The sequence below is a fragment of the Drosophila virilis genome, chromosome 5 (genome assembly GCF_030788295.1).
Source record: "Drosophila virilis strain 15010-1051.87 chromosome 5, Dvir_AGI_RSII-ME, whole genome shotgun sequence".
Taxonomy (NCBI): Eukaryota; Metazoa; Arthropoda; class Insecta; order Diptera; family Drosophilidae; genus Drosophila; species Drosophila virilis.
The window spans coordinates 11,510,786-11,526,450 of NC_091547.1; the positions used below are offsets into that span (position 1 = coordinate 11,510,786).

At 43.6% G+C, this 15,665-nt stretch overlaps 2 protein-coding genes across 7 annotated transcripts in view; one reads left to right on the top strand and one right to left on the bottom strand.

Moving 5' to 3' along the window:
* pio (piopio) overlaps positions 1 to 15,589 on the top strand; it is a 31,551-nt gene extending 15,962 nt beyond the window's left edge. For all 3 annotated transcript variants that reach the window (XM_015173746.3, XM_070210305.1, XM_002050324.4), the window contains 5 exons: positions 6,993 to 7,233; positions 7,299 to 7,365; positions 14,285 to 14,775; positions 14,835 to 15,150; positions 15,252 to 15,589. In XM_015173746.3, the coding sequence (XP_015029232.1) occupies positions 6,993 to 7,233; positions 7,299 to 7,365; positions 14,285 to 14,775; positions 14,835 to 15,150; positions 15,252 to 15,449 (1,313 nt within the window). In that variant the 3' untranslated portion in view covers positions 15,450 to 15,589. The remainder of the gene's footprint in view (positions 1 to 6,992; positions 7,234 to 7,298; positions 7,366 to 14,284; positions 14,776 to 14,834; positions 15,151 to 15,251) is intronic.
* LOC6625890 (kelch-like protein 18) lies at positions 3,094 to 5,363 on the bottom strand. 4 transcript variants are annotated; one of them, XM_032436427.2, is made up of 6 exons: positions 4,911 to 5,363; positions 4,604 to 4,633; positions 4,483 to 4,541; positions 3,763 to 4,423; positions 3,514 to 3,713; positions 3,094 to 3,458 (listed from the first exon to the last, which is right to left on the bottom strand). In XM_032436427.2, the coding sequence occupies exons 1-6, from the start codon at positions 5,289 to 5,291 to the stop codon at positions 3,188 to 3,190; spliced, it is 1,602 nt and encodes a 533-aa protein (XP_032292318.1). In that variant the 5' UTR covers positions 5,292 to 5,363; the 3' UTR covers positions 3,094 to 3,187. The 4 variants fall into 4 exon arrangements, with proteins under 4 accessions (XP_032292318.1, XP_002050361.2, XP_015029994.1 ...); XM_002050325.4 differs by having other exon boundaries at positions 4,483 to 4,544; XM_015174508.3 differs by having other exon boundaries at positions 3,763 to 4,433; positions 4,911 to 5,030.
* Positions 15,590 to 15,665: the final 76 nt, after the last annotated feature.

The window sequence follows — 15,665 nt, forward strand, 5'->3', positions numbered from 1 at the left end:
CGGAGATATGACGTTCCAAAACGACATAGCTCCGCGCGGAGATATGACGTTCCAAAACGACATAGCTCCGCGCGGAGATATGACGTTCCAAAACAACATAACTCCGCGCGGAGATATGACGTTCCAAAACGACATAACTCCGCGCGGAGATATGACGTTTCAAAACGACATAACTCCGCGCGGAGATATGACGTTTCAAAACGACATAACTCCGCGCGGAGATATGACGTTCCAAAACGACATAGCTCCGCGCGGAGATATGACGTTCCAAAACGACATAGCTCCGCGCGGAGATATGATGTTCCAAAACGACATAACTCCTTGCGGAGATATGACGTTCCAAAACGACATAACTCCGCGCGGAGATATGACGTTCAAAACGACATAACTCCACGCGAGATATGAGACATGACCTTCCAAATCATCAGGTTTTTTTTTCAAAATCGAGTTTCCAAATCATAATTTCGGGTAACTAATGTCTGATTTTAAAATGTTATACCGTTTTGAATGCGTAATCATCGATGAGTTGAAAAATGTTGTTGACAAAAAACCGATTCGTTCGTAAATTCCATCTTTTTGATGAGTTTTTGGAATATTTCCCTCAAATAATGTCCGATTTTGGAATTTTATACCATTTTTGACTCGTAAGGATCAGCTCTATCGATTGGCATCAAATAAAGTAAGTCCAAAATTTTGACCCAAATCAACAAAATGGCAAGGGGTTATGACGTTCACGACATAACTCCGCGCGGAGATATGACGTTCCAAAACGACATAACTCCGCGTGGAGATATGACGTTCCAAAACGACATAACTCCGCGCGGAGATATGATAATCCAAAACGACATAACTCCGCGCGGAAATATGACGTTCCAAAACAACATAACTCCGCGCGGAGATATGACGTTCCAAAACGACATAACTCCACGGGGAGATATGACGTTCCAAAACGACATAGCTCCAAAACGACATAACTCCACGGGGAGATATGTCGTTCCAAAACGAAAAACCTCCACGGGGAAATATGACGTTCCAAAACGACATAACTCCAAAACGACATAACTCCACGGGGAGATATGACGTTTCAAAACGACATAACTCCAAGACGACATAACTCCACGGGGAGATATGACGTTCCAAAACGACATAACTCCCTGCGGAGATATGACGTTCCAAAACGACATAACTCCGCGCGGAGATATGATGTTCCAAAACGACATAACTCCGCGTGGAGATATGACGTTCCAAAACGACATAACTCCGCGCGGAGATATGATGTTCCAAAACGACATAACTCCGCGCGGAAATATGACGTTCCAAAACAACATAACTCCGCACGGAGATATGACGTTCCAAAACGACATAACTCCAAAACGACATAACTCCACGGGGAGATATGACGTTTCAAAACGACATAACTCCACGGGGAGATATGACGTTCCAAAACGACATAACTCCAAAACGACATAACTCCGCGTGGAGATATGACGTTCCAAAACGACATAACTCCGCGCGGAGATATGATGTTCCAAAACGACATAACTCCGCGCGGAAATATGTCGTTCCAAAACAACATAACTCCGCACGGAGATATGACGTTCCAAAACGACATAACTCCACGGGGAGATATGACGTTCCAAAACGACATAACTCCACGGGGAGATATGACGTTCCAAAACGACATAGCTCCAAAACGACATAACTCCACGGGGAGATATGTCGTTCCAAAACGAAAAACCTCCACGGGGAAATATGACGTTCCAAAACGACATAGCTCCAAAACGACATAACTCCCCGCGGAGATATGACGTTCCAAAACGACATAACTCCGCGCGGAGATATGATGTTCCAAAACGACATAACTCCGCGTGGAGATATGACGTTCCAAAACGACATAACTCCGCGCGGAGATATGATGTTCCAAAACGACATAACTCCGCGCGGAAATATGACGTTCCAAAACAACATAACTCCGCACGGAGATATGACGTTCCAAAACGACATAACTCCAAAACGACATAACTCCACGGGGAGATATGACGTTTCAAAACGACATAACTCCACGGGGAGATATGACGTTCCAAAACGACATAACTCCAAAACGACATAACTCCGCGTGGAGATATGACGTTCCAAAACGACATAACTCCGCGCGGAGATATGATGTTCCAAAACGACATAACTCCGCGCGGAAATATGTCGTTCCAAAACAACATAACTCCGCACGGAGATATGACGTTCCAAAACGACATAACTCCAAAACGACATAACTCCACGGGGAGATATGACGTTCCAAAACGACATAACTCCACGGGGAGATATGACGTTCCAAAACGACATAACTCCACGGGGAGATATGACGTTCCAAAACGACATAACTCCACGCGAGATATGAGATATTCCCTTCCAAATCATCACGTTTTCTTTCAAAATCGAGGTTCCAAATCATAATCTCGGGTAAATGTCTGATTTTAAAATGTTATACCTTTTTGAATACGTAGGGATCCGTATCATCGATGTCCGTCTGTCTGTCTGTCTGTCTGTTCGTATGTATGAACGCAAGTATCTCAGAACCTATAAGAGCTAGACACCATTTTAGATGTAGATGCTCCTAGTGCCCGCGCAGATCGAGTTAATTTCCGATAATCGATAACTTTCTCCGTTTCCAAGCAATCGATAAAAATCGATATCGATATCCTGATTTTTGCCCAATTTTGGTAAATAATAAGAGCTAGAGTCACCAAACTTGACATATAGCTTCTATAATAGAATATATATATGCATTTGGTGTTGGAAGAAGAGGGTTCAGGGTATCCCCTAGTCGGGAGCTACCGACTAGAACCCCTTGCTTGTTTCTTGTTAAAGTAGTCGTTGGCCTATTGCCATTTGGAAGCCCGTGCCAATCCTCATGAGGGAATTCGGCTGCTGCCAGCAGTTGCTTGTCCTGCTGATAAATCTCTAAAGCTAGAAAAAAAAGTGAAGGTGTCTCTGGCTCTGACGGCAACAACAACTGAAAACAGAGAAAAGCTGGGCTCGTAATATGTTGTGCCGCAGCCAAATAAACGCCAGATGGCAAACAAAAGTCAATTCATGTCGCATTTAGCTGTCTTATTAAAAAGCGATGACATCCAACTTGAAAGACTTGCATATTGCGGCACACTTCCTCTTGGCCAATCTCTGGCTCTGACTAGTCAGCCGAAGGGCGCTCGCAGCATTTTACGGGCTCAAGTATATATATTAAGTTGCGCCAATATTCGGGCCCGGTTTCGTGCAGCGCCTGCAGATAGGCCAGGAACTGTTCGTAGGTAAAGAACTGACGCTGGCTGCACTTGAGATCATGATGATAGGGACACTTATCGTCATAGAGCCAGCGCCTTTGCTCCGGCACCACGTACTCGGGCAGCTGGAAGGGTAAAGTCTGCTGGGGATCCTTGCAGTAGAGCTCCGCCGAGGCATATCTAATAGTTGGAAATGGGGGAGTAATAGATACTTGGGACAATATTTAAGGCTTACACAAAGGCTTTGTTGATCAGCTCCTGGACCTGCGGGCACTTGGTGATGTAGTCCATGACACGTGTGCTGTGCTCCTTCTGCAGAAAGCGTAAGAACACGGGCGAGAGCAAACCGAACCGAACGCAGCCCATAAGCTGGGGAACATGCGTGCGGCGTTTGGGCCATTTGTAGCTGAGCCAACGTAATGCCGAATAGAAGATCTGCAGGAGTAGCAGCTGCATTGGGTGCCAATAGAATAATCGAACTCACCTCAATCTCGCTATTGACGCCCACGCTGTGGCTGCTGAGCAGCCGGCAGACATAGTTGGCATCCATCTCGGCGAACTCCAGCGAGGCGACGAGCGTCAGAAAGAAGCGACTGATGCGGGAGAAGCACAAGAAATCAAAGGTGGCCATGTCCACATAGTTCATGTCCGGCAACAGTGTGAACGCCTCGTTCTCGTTCTTGATAATGTCCAGCGTATTCCACACGGCATCAATCAACTCGGTGATGGCCAGAAATTTGGCCGAGCTATAGATCTCCAGGAGGCAGCGATTGCTGAAGCGCTTACGCGGCGGCGGCTCATCGTGCAGCATCCAATTGTAGATGATGTGAAATGCCTGCGCGGTCACCTTGTGCGTTGGCAGGCGAATCACATAGGTCTCCTCCATTTTGCATCGCTGAAAGTACGGCGAGTACACCTGCAGCACGCACAGATGGCAGTAGAACTTGTAATCTCCGATATACACCTTTACGTCCCACTTGCTGCCGTCCAGCAATAGCTCAAGGAGCCTTTTGCCAATATGGGGTCTGCCCGGCTGCTGCTCGTTGCCATTGTTCATTTCCGCTTTGAGTTCTATCTTGTCCATCAGGCTGTACGTTTCGTCAAGCGGCACTATGAGCAGCTGCTCCTCGGATTGTGTTAAGGGTCTATTAAGAACTTAAAAAAAAATAAGTCATTTGCATATGCAAATATGCATGTATCTTGCCTTTCCATCTGGGATCTATAGCTTTTGACTGAGGAGCCTTCCTTGTCTTCGTTGAGTTCCTGCTGCAGGCATTTTTAAGGCACTTTACTTTCGACTTATAAAAGATATTCATGTGGCTTACCTTTTCATACCATACAAGAGGCACACCCAGCTAAGGATCAAGAAAGGAAAAGAATAAGTATTAGCAAAAAGATTTAATATCCATGGCATACACAAAATGACTACATTTTACTGATTCTTTCTATGGTAGCTATATAATATTGTTACCCCATTTGGATAACTTCTTTACATACGTAACTGTGCTAAATCAAGACAACATCCAGATAAATAAATGAAAATATTATTTAAACAATGTACAACTGCCAGAAACAGCAGAAGCTTTGCGCTTTAACCATTTGGGAATTACAAACGCAATCAATTATGCCTACCTTTACATCGAAATCAGATGAAGCACTCCCTTCTTTATCATCGAAAGTCGGTGCCGATGTCGGATTGGAATTTATTTGGCTAACAGTCTCATCCCCCAGCTCCGTCTTTGTGTCCGTGTAAGTTCTGGTGCTATCGGAACTCTTTTCCTCAAGTTGTGCGCCCGACTTCAGTCTGTGCGAATTATCCAACGATTGCTTCTGCTGTTCAGCAGCAGACAGATCGCTTTGTCCATTCCACAAAATTTCCAGCCTTGCTGTTGCAGACGTCTCTGTCGTACAGGACCTCTCCAGATTCGAGGGGGTGCATTGAGCCGTATCGTCCGAGCTTTCTGTATCGCTAAGACCTTCGCTAAGGTCTTTGATTATGAAAGAATCTTCCATTTGAAAACTTGCAATTTTATACTAAAAAAAACATAAAAATCAAATGTGTAGAAAATATGATAAAATAGTTTTTTGAGTAGATGAAAAAATGAACTGATGTTACATTTTAAAAAGCTTCCTATATAGTTAGGCCAGATTTTACGATGAACCTAACCTGGCGGGAAGGGTTTGAACCTTCTCTAGATTAGATTTAGCGTTGAGAGCTGCTCCATTTGATGTTGCAGTTGTGCATTTTACAAAATTATACATAATAGAAAGCCATTAAACATTTTATGTGCCAGCCCAGCCAACGACGACAGCGACAACAACTCGGAGCTTTGGGGCAACCGACTAAGAGGAAAATAGAGAAAAAAAAAACCGAAAACCGGCTCCGAGTTGCATGCAATTACTTTGCCCAGCAGCACATGCTGTAGAATAGGAATAGAAGCAAAGCAACTGATGCGAATTGCTCGAAGGTTCGTTGAACTAAACCAAAGCAACACGCCATCTTCAGAGCCCACTCCATTTAAGCCGGGTCCAAAACGTGGACGTGCGAGGCGAGCACACGCCGTGTCTGGGCCACAAAAGAAGTGCAAAAAAAAACGTATAGGAATCTGCCTGGAATGAACCGCAGAGCGGGCAATCGCACGCGAGGTGTTGTGCTGCATATGGTACACATATACATATATACATATATATATATATGTATATATAGCGACTATATAACCCTGCAACTCGTAGCTCACCTGGATTCTGGGCACTGCAATTACTTTGCGATGCCAAACCACAAGATGTGGCTGTCGCTGCGACTGTGGCTCCAGCTTAGGGTTCTGACTGTTCTGTGGCGCAAGTTCAAGGAACTGGCATCTCTCTAATGCCAGCTGCTGCGCGCATTCAATGGCTTTTCAATGTCATTAACTTGGCCAGGTTTTCATGTTTGTCGCAGCATTTGCTTCCGCAGTTGCCAGTTGCCAGCTGCCGTCGCAGTCGCAGTCAGCTACAGCTTCGGTTGCTGCTCCCAGGGGCGTCTTTTTTTTGCCATTGTCTTGGTTGCCATCGCAAGCTGTCTTTTTATACCTAGTGAAATTTCTGTAGAAGGGGTATATTAGTTGTGTGCGGGTGCGATCCTATTATGAATCGATCAGAAGATATATTTTCTCGCCAGTTTTTTTCCATTTCGATTGATCGACAAATATTTTGAAAAAATCGATCAAAATCGATAAGTATTAAAATGTACATCAGTTTTTAAATCTTTGCTCTCACATATGACATTTCGATATGCTTGCTAAAAACTGATGCATATCGATTTTAAAATAAAGGTTCTTAAAAATAACTCGGGATTATAAGAGCTAGAGACAGCAAAATTTGATAGGCTAGTTTTCAAGAAGCGTATATAAATATTTGGATACCTTTATCCGCTTAACACAATATAGAGAAAGCATAAAATCTAGCTTGAGTCCTTCCCTTTCCTGCTCGGCGCAGTTTACAGGGCATCTCATAGTCGAATAGTCGCGCCCAGAGCATATTTATTTATTTTTGCAGATTCGTGTATCGCGGATGATTTATGCCAATGACTTGGGCTCTGCTCAACTGCATCCTCGACTTGCGTTTGGGCCTTGGCTTTTATTGTTATTGTCTAACTGTAGTTTTAACTGTACGTTCACAAATATTTTATAATCGAACGTCGCCCGTTGTCTCTTCCCCCACCTTCTTCTGTTGCAGAGGATGCGCCTGGCACGCTAAACGCTGCCATTGCAGCAGCTGAGGCGGAAGCAGCCGCGCAGGATGCCACGCCCTCGGGCAAACAGGCCACAATAGAGCCGAGCGTGCGGGTTAAATGCCTGTCCGGCTCCATGCTGATCGTGATCAAAGATGCGCCACCCAATCACGAGACGGGCCTGTTTAGCGGCATGATCTACCCGAAAGGCCTGTCCAAGAACTCCACATGCCTCAGCGAGTACAGGTGAGTGCGCGATGCGGAATACTATTTAGATATCTGTTCTATCTTATCTGTTGAATTTCTTGCAGAGATCACAATGGACCGCTGCGCTACAAGTTGCCGCTGCGCAGCTGCAATACGATGCCCAAGGAAACGGTAAGTCCAGCTGGGCTAAGATCGGGCTGGTCACTAGAATCGACTCAAACACCCACGCAACAAAAGATTTACTTAATGTTTTATGATATGTTATGTGACTGCGGCAAGTGGTTCTGCCTTTTTCGACATGCTAATTGAGTTTTAGCTGTGCCACTTATAAGGCATCCAGTTGGCGAGATTGGTTACAAGGTAACCCATCCATATGCCAAGATGATTAGCCATTTGCTCAGCGCCGCGAACTTGGCGTGTATTGACAGCAAACGCACATGAAATAACCCGAACGCCTGACGTGACTCTTTGGCATTCAATTAATGTCTCGGCTTATTAAGGTGCATCATTAACTAGCCGATGGAGTCGCGGGGCAAGGTGATACGACAGTCAACTGAGCTAACTGGGCTCTGTCTTACTTAACGAGTTAGCTAACTGAAAGAGCTAACAAGAACTCAAGAACTCTCTCTCTCTATCTCTCTCTCTAAGAGACTTGTGACTTTAGAGAATCATCAAGACAAGCAACAAATGATTAGCCTCTCTCTTTCTCTCCCTCTCGTCAACCTTCATGTGATTTGCAAAATCTTGACGCAAATGGAATTAAAAGCAATCTGTGAACTTAATGGTTTGTTTTATGATAACCATTTTAGTCTGAGGATCCACCATTTATTAGCCATTGACATTTAAAATTAATTATTGGAGTATTTCGCGTCACCAGGCTCAACAAGCGATGCTCAAATGACCTGAGCCGGTATCCAAAACTGACTAATAAATTATCATAAATACATTTGAGTTTGGAGTTTATCTTGCGCACGGCACAGTTACGATAGTTGATAGTTGTTGGCTTATATGGCGTGTCTTATTTATTGGCTCATAGCATCGATTTACGAGCGTTTACAGCCGCATGGAGCTCATATAGATATGTATTTTGAAATCTCAATTAGCACCCGGCCAGCTAAGCGGCGACTTCAACTCACGCATCGACACATTTATGGCCAAGACACAGACACACACACACACACGCACGCAGCATTTGCTGTCGTCATTGTGATACATTTCTTGTATTTAATGTAATTCCCAGCATTTATTGGGGCAAACAGTTTTGTAATCTGTTGCTTTTTCCTTTCGCTCGATTAGCCTGACACAAATTTTTGTAAAAATTGCAAATTTTAATTGCTGCTGTTATGGCAACCGTGTTGCCAGTTCACTGTGGCAATATATATATATACATGTGTATATACTTTTATACGCACTGTTGAGTGCATGCCAGAACCCACGGCAAGTTTGTTGCCAGAGTCTTTTGTGTTGTGCAGCCGCCTCGTCCCTGTTGACCCAAGCACTTGACGCGCTGAATAAACGGCTATGAAAATTAAACAAAAATTAAAATTGACAGCTAAAAACAATAATGAAAAATCAACAAGTGAAGTTACGCTCAAAAGCTATCATTGTATGTTGTTGCCAGCAGCTGCAGTTAATGTCATCTGCGTGGCCTCTGACGGGGCAGGATGCTGGGCTTACGTCAGCCGCAAAGATGAGCTCAGCGCATGCACATTTGCATACAATTAAAAAATCATTCAGCATGTATGTGTGTGTGTGTGTGTGTGTATTTGTAATTACCCATGCGCATTGATGGCAGCAAACTTTTATGTAAAAAGTCGCGTGTCAACTGCCGCAAAAAGTTGCCACGCCATTGACTCCAAACTAAGGCTCCACAACGACCCTGTTGTTATTACTGTTGCAGTTGTTGTTGTTACTGCTGCTGCTGCTTTTGTTGTTGTGGTTGTTTTTATACCCTGAACCCATTAAAAATGGGTATAAGGGTATATTGTATTTGTGCAAAATCCAAATGTATGTACAAGGCAGAAGGAAGCATCTCCGACCCCTTAAAGTGTATATATTCTTGATCAGCATCATCAAGAGCTAGAGTCACGAAACATGATATGTTGCCCCTAAAAAATAATATATTTGTCAAGTACCTTTTGGCATTCAAACAAATTAATCATCAATAGGTTGAAAAATTTTGTTGACAAAAAACCGATTCGTTCGTAAATTCCATCTTTTTGATGATTTTTTGGAACATTTCCGTCAAATAATGTCCGATTTTGAAAGCTTATACCATTTTTGACTCGTAAGAATCAGTTCTATCGATTGGCATCAAAAAAAAATTAAATCCAAAATTTTGACCCAAATCAACAAAATGGCAAGGGGTTATGACGTCCCAAAACGACATAACTCCAAACGGAGATATGACGTTCCAAAACGACATAACTCCACGCGGAGATATGACGTTCCAAAACGACATAACTCCGCGCGGAGATATGACGTTCCAAAACTACATAACTCCCCGCGGAGATATGACGTTCCAAAACGACATAACTCCACGCGAGATATGAGATATGACCTTCCAAATCATCACGTTTTTTTTTTCAAAATCGAGGTTTCAAATCATAATCTCGGGTAAATAATGTCTGATTTTAAAATGTTATACCTTTTTGAATGCGTACGGATCCCTACCATCAATTGGCATTCAAACGAATTAATCATCGATGGGTTCAAAAATATTAAATACAAAAACCCGATTCGTTCGTAATTCCATCTTTTTGATGATTTTTTGAAATATTTCCGTCAAATAATGTCCGATTTTGAAAGCTTGTACCATTTTTGACTGGTAAGGATCAGTTCTAACGATTGGCATCAAAAAAAAGTAAATCCAAAATTTTGACCCAAATCAACAAAATGGCAAGGAGTTATGACGTTCCAAAACGACATAACTCCGCGCGGAGATATGACGCTCCAAAACGACATAACTCCGCGCGGAGATATGACGTTCCAAAACGACATAACTCCGCGTGGAGATATGACGTTCCAAAACGACATAACTCCAAGCGGAGATATGACGTTCCAAAACGACATAACTCCGCGCGTAGATATGACGTTCCAAAACGACATAACTCCGCGCGGAGATATGACGTCCCAAAACGACATAACTCCGCGCGGAGATATGACGTTCCAAAACGACATAACTCCGCGTGGAGATATGACGTTCCAAAACGACATAACTCCAAACGGAGATATGACGTTCCAAAACGACATAACTCCACGCGGAGATATGACGTCCCAAAACGACATAACTCCGCGCGTAGATATGACGTTCCAAAACGACATAACTCCGCGCGTAGATATGACGTTCCAAAACGACATAACTCCGCGCGTAGATATGACGTTCCAAAACGACATAACTCCGCGCGGAGATATGACGTCCCAAAACGACATAAATCCGCGAGGAAATATGACGTTCCAAAACGACATAACTCCAAGCGGAGATATGACGTTCCCAAACGACATAACTCCGCGTGGAGATATGACGTTCCAAAACGACATAACTCCACGCGAGATATGACCTTCCAAATCATCACGTTTTTTTTTCAAAATCGAGGTTTCAAATCATAATCTTGGGTAAATAATGGCTGATTTTAAAATGTTATACCTTTTTGAATGCGTACGGATCCCTACCATCAATTGGCATTCAAACAAATTAATCATCGATGGGTTCAAAAATGTTAAATACAAAAACCCGATTCGTTCGTAATTCCATCTTTTTGATGATTTTTTGAAATATTTCCGTCAAAGAATGTCCGATTTTGAAAGTTTATACCATTTTTGACTCGTAAGGATCAGTTCTATCGATTGGCATAAAAAAAAAAGAAATCCAAAATTTTGACCCAAATCGACAAAATGGCAAGGGGTTGCAACACGTTTTTTTTTTTTCAAAATAGAGGTCGGTGCGAAAATCGAAACTTTTTCGATGATATTTTTTTTAATATCTCGGGTAATAGCTCCGCGCGGAGATATGATGTTCCAAAACGACATAACTCCGCGCGGAGGTTTTTTTTTAAAATAGAGGTCGTTGGTAAAATCGAAAGAAGAAGAGGGTTCAAGGTATCCCCTAGTCGGGAGCTCCCGACTCGAACCTCTTACTTGTTATTGTTGTTGTTGTGCATGCCAAACGCAATTAAATTAACTATGAATAGTTTATTTTTATACCCATCCATTACAAGCATTATTACTTACGAGGCACATTTTATAAATATATGAATATAATTACATATAGGAATAATTGACGGGGATGGAAGACTGTCTCCTTCTACTTCTTATAGCAAAGGTTATATCTATATTCAAATATTACAAGAATATTTCAGTTCCGGGCTCATATTCTTGGCCAAATACCCCAAATTTAACATAAGAAGCAAACACGTAAAATATATATTAATATTTAAAATGCAATTTTAATGCTTATAGGGTATCTGTAAGCCGGTCAGCCATGCTTACGCTATTCCCATGTATTGTTTTATTTTTGTTTCTTACTACTAACTACGTACAGGGTCAGTAACAGCGACATAGACATAAACGCTTGGCCGCCTGAAGGGCGCAAAGCGTTTTAATTAAATTTTAATTGCAGCGCAACAAACGAACAAAACCAAATATTCAGAACTGACAGTGGGCAAGAATTAATAAATATTGTTTTCCAATTAAATGGGAATTCGAAATGTTCAAACAGACAGCAAACAGTGTGAACAGTGAACAGCACTAGCAAGTTTGTTGCCTGAGTCTTTCGTTTTGGTGAGCATTTCGAATGCCCAGAGCCCCATTTTCACTGGGGAATCATTGAATCCGACTGCGCTCATCGTCTCGAAATCGATTTGTTCTGTAAAGTCTGAGCGCATCTTCAAACTTGAGTTTCGAGACGTCGCTACGTTGGCGGCCGTTCGATTGCGTTCATTGGCCGACGGCGACGCCGACGCCGAGCCTTCACCTGCGTTGACCGTGAAAATGCCAAAATGTGAACACATGTAAACGTGTTTCTTTCTTTCTTATTGTTATTGATATTTTTAAAAGGCTTTAGCTGCCGTTGGCTTGGAGTGAAGGTCAGTGTTGGACAACGCCCACGCGGCCACACGTAATCTCTCATTGGCGTTGACATTTGTGAGCACCTCTCAGCTCGCAAGAGATACCGACTAAATTTAACATTTCTGTACAAAGAGCAGCCGCTGCGCATCCCAACCTGTTTTTTTGTTCCGATGTGAGAACCCTCAGAATGCTTCCAAATGTCGCACAGAAGTGTCATAATGACATAATAGCCGTCTGCCTCTACCGTTATGTGCTTGAAATCTCTAATGTCATTTTATTACGGCCTTTTATTAGCCCATTGTCTCATTTGCTGATGCTGCAGCTAGCTGGGAAATCTGTTTATGTAGCTGCCACACACACAAAACATAACTGTCGGCGCTGCACGTTGACAGACAACAAAGGGGAGACCAAGTTCTTGGCCCCTGCAGCTCAATGTCCACAGACGGAAGCAGCTCCAAGCTTAACGCGTTTTACTGAGGGGGCATTGAGCATGCCCCTTGGGCGACGACGCTGCCACTTAAATAAAGCATTTCCGTGCCCAAATCAGTGTACACAGTCCCAATTACCAAAAAAAAAAAAAAAAAAACTTCCGAACGCGTCACGTACGCGTCTTTGCCCCAACACAATTGCCAGCTACCACGCAAGCAATTGACCGCTGGCGTGCTCGATATACATGTACGTGCTAGAGTTGAGAGCGTGTCGTGACACGACCCAAAAGCACGAAAATAAATACAATTTATCATAAATGAATTCAATATATAATATGTAGAAAATGTGTTAAAATTAAACTCGATTCATTTAACTCACTTTCTTCCCAGTGTAAAAAAGCTTAAGAACAGATCAAATAGATTTGGATTTTGTTTGGGTTTATCTTCAGAGGAGATCAGCAGTAGTTGACTTTAAGACTTCGTACATTGTTTATTGAGCTTAAATGAAACAAATTGATATATTTTTATATTGATTACAAGATATTGATATAAGTGTACGATCTCTTGCCCAGCCCAAACTGCAAAACGCGCGCTCCTCTCCAAGAATAATGTGCGTATCGGACACGTATTGTTGTTGCTGTTGTTCTGCTTCTTGTTGACTGCAGAATTAGCACAAGCACAAGCACCGTTATGTGCTGGAAGAGAATGTGAAAAAAAATGAACAACAAGTTAATACTTAGCTGTGGGTCACATTAAATGGTAGAGGAGCAGCGACGGATAGTCGAACACACTCTGAGGCAGCTGCAGATCCAAGATGAGCGAAAGATGACGCAATCAGCGGATGTGCACACACAGAGCGTCTTGCAACATTCGATTTCAGTTTCAGTTTTCTGAGAACATCAGTTGAACAAAAATTAAAATTCATTACGCAAACATTGCTAATTTCTGCGGATGTGTAGATAACAGAGGGCTTCACACTTGGCTGCACGGCTTTAGCACCATTCCATTCTATAAAACACAAAAGCAAACGAAAAAAAAAAATGTATAAAAACTATGAGGAAGTGCTCGTGATCTGAAGAGGAGCCCAATGCCGAGTTGAAGACACATCAAATTTCTAGCTGGCAATTTCCAGCGTCAGCCAAGCGTAAATGTGTATGCATAATGAGACACGGGTACGGCCCATTGTACTATGTACGGTGGGCACACACATCTAGTTGTCTGGCTGCATTCCGGTTGGGCTCGCCAATATGGCTTCTTGGGCAGCTGGGCAGTTGGGCAGCTGCCAGCCCTTGATTTGATTTGAGGCTATGACAAGTTTGTTGCTTAAGTCTTTTGTTTATGCGCAGCAATTGTCGAGAGCTAGAACTGTTTGACGAACTTTTGGAACTTAAAAGTCAATATTCTACAGTCAAGTAATATATATTTTGATTATTAGCAATAGTTGCTTTATTTATTATACACCAAAAAGGTGTACATTTACCAGCCTAGAGAGCTCGAGTGAGTTGAATCTGCTTAAAAACAAATTTAGCAAAGACAAAAAACACAATCAATTTCTTTGATGCCACAAACTAATACATTTTGCTTTGCGTTTGCAGGACGATGGCGGCATTGAGTTCTTCAATACGATTGTGCTGCAGCCGCATCTGAAACTGATTACGGATCTGGGACGCGGCTATCATGTGCGCTGTGCCTACAAGAGCCGCGATGCGGCCGTCAAGCCCAAGAAATACCTGCGCAAGCATGCGCAGAAGCCGCAGGCATTCCGCAGCGATGAGCACGACCGGCGCGACTATGGACGCTCGCTGGACAAGCAACGTTTGACTGATGACGACCTGGACGAGGAGGACGTCTACGATGTGGATGTGCAGGATGACAACGATGTGACCAACAACGAACTGCCCATGCCCGGCTGCCATATGAAGATCTACAATGAGGAGCACAAGATAGCCGACGATGTGAAAATTGGCGATCCGCTGACCATTGTCATCAGCATTGATGAGCAGAAGCTCTACGGACTGCATGTGACGGACTGCATTGTGCGCGACGGCCTCGGCTGGGGTGAACAGCGTCTGGTGGGCGAAGATGGGTAAGTGGAGCGGCTTGAGTTGGTTTGGCATTTGATTAATCTTCTGCTTACTTTGGCAGCTGTCCCATGGACAACGAGATCATGGGTCAATTCAACTATACGGAGGATCGCCTGGCGGCCAATGTGACCTTCCCGGCGCACAAGTTCCCCTACACCACCTCCGTGTATTATCAGTGTAATGTGCGCCTGTGCGCGCTGGAGGATCCCAGTTGCCAGGAGGCGCCCGTCTGCAGCGGCAAGCGGCCCAAACGCCAGGCCAGCGAGGGCAAAGATGATGAAGCCTTGCCGGCGACCATTGAGGTCTTCTCCGGCCTCTATGTCAATGAGAACGAGAATGCCAATGACAGCGAGGAGGATGCGGTGTACAAGGAGAAGGTATGTTAACCATTCACACGGTTTGATGGATTGCCAATTCTTGGCAGTCCGAAGTTAACTGTCCTTGCCTGCTAATAACTATGCGTATATGTACTTTACAGACTCTGGAGGATGCCCTGTGCGTATCGCAGCGCACGTTTGCCATTGCCATCGCCATTGCGGGTCTCATTCTTATGCTGGCCGTGGTGGCCGCTGTGCTGTGCATTATGGCACGTCGTAGCACCAAGACGGTGTCCAATTCCGGCAGCTCCATATACAGCGGTCCCTATACAAACACCGCCTTCTCGCACAGCAGCTAAGCCGCAGCAGCAGTGAAATGTGACAGCTTCAATTAAAAATTTCGCAAATTTTTCCAAAACAAAACAATGGAACACTCAAAGTGTTTAAAAAAAAACAATAAAAAAGTAAAACGAATCGGTTTTAAGGCCAGGATAAACAAGAGATGAAGAGATGCACACGCAGCCGCCTGCGGTAGTCAATTGTCAAATGTCTCGTGACAAGTTGGATAGCAGTTT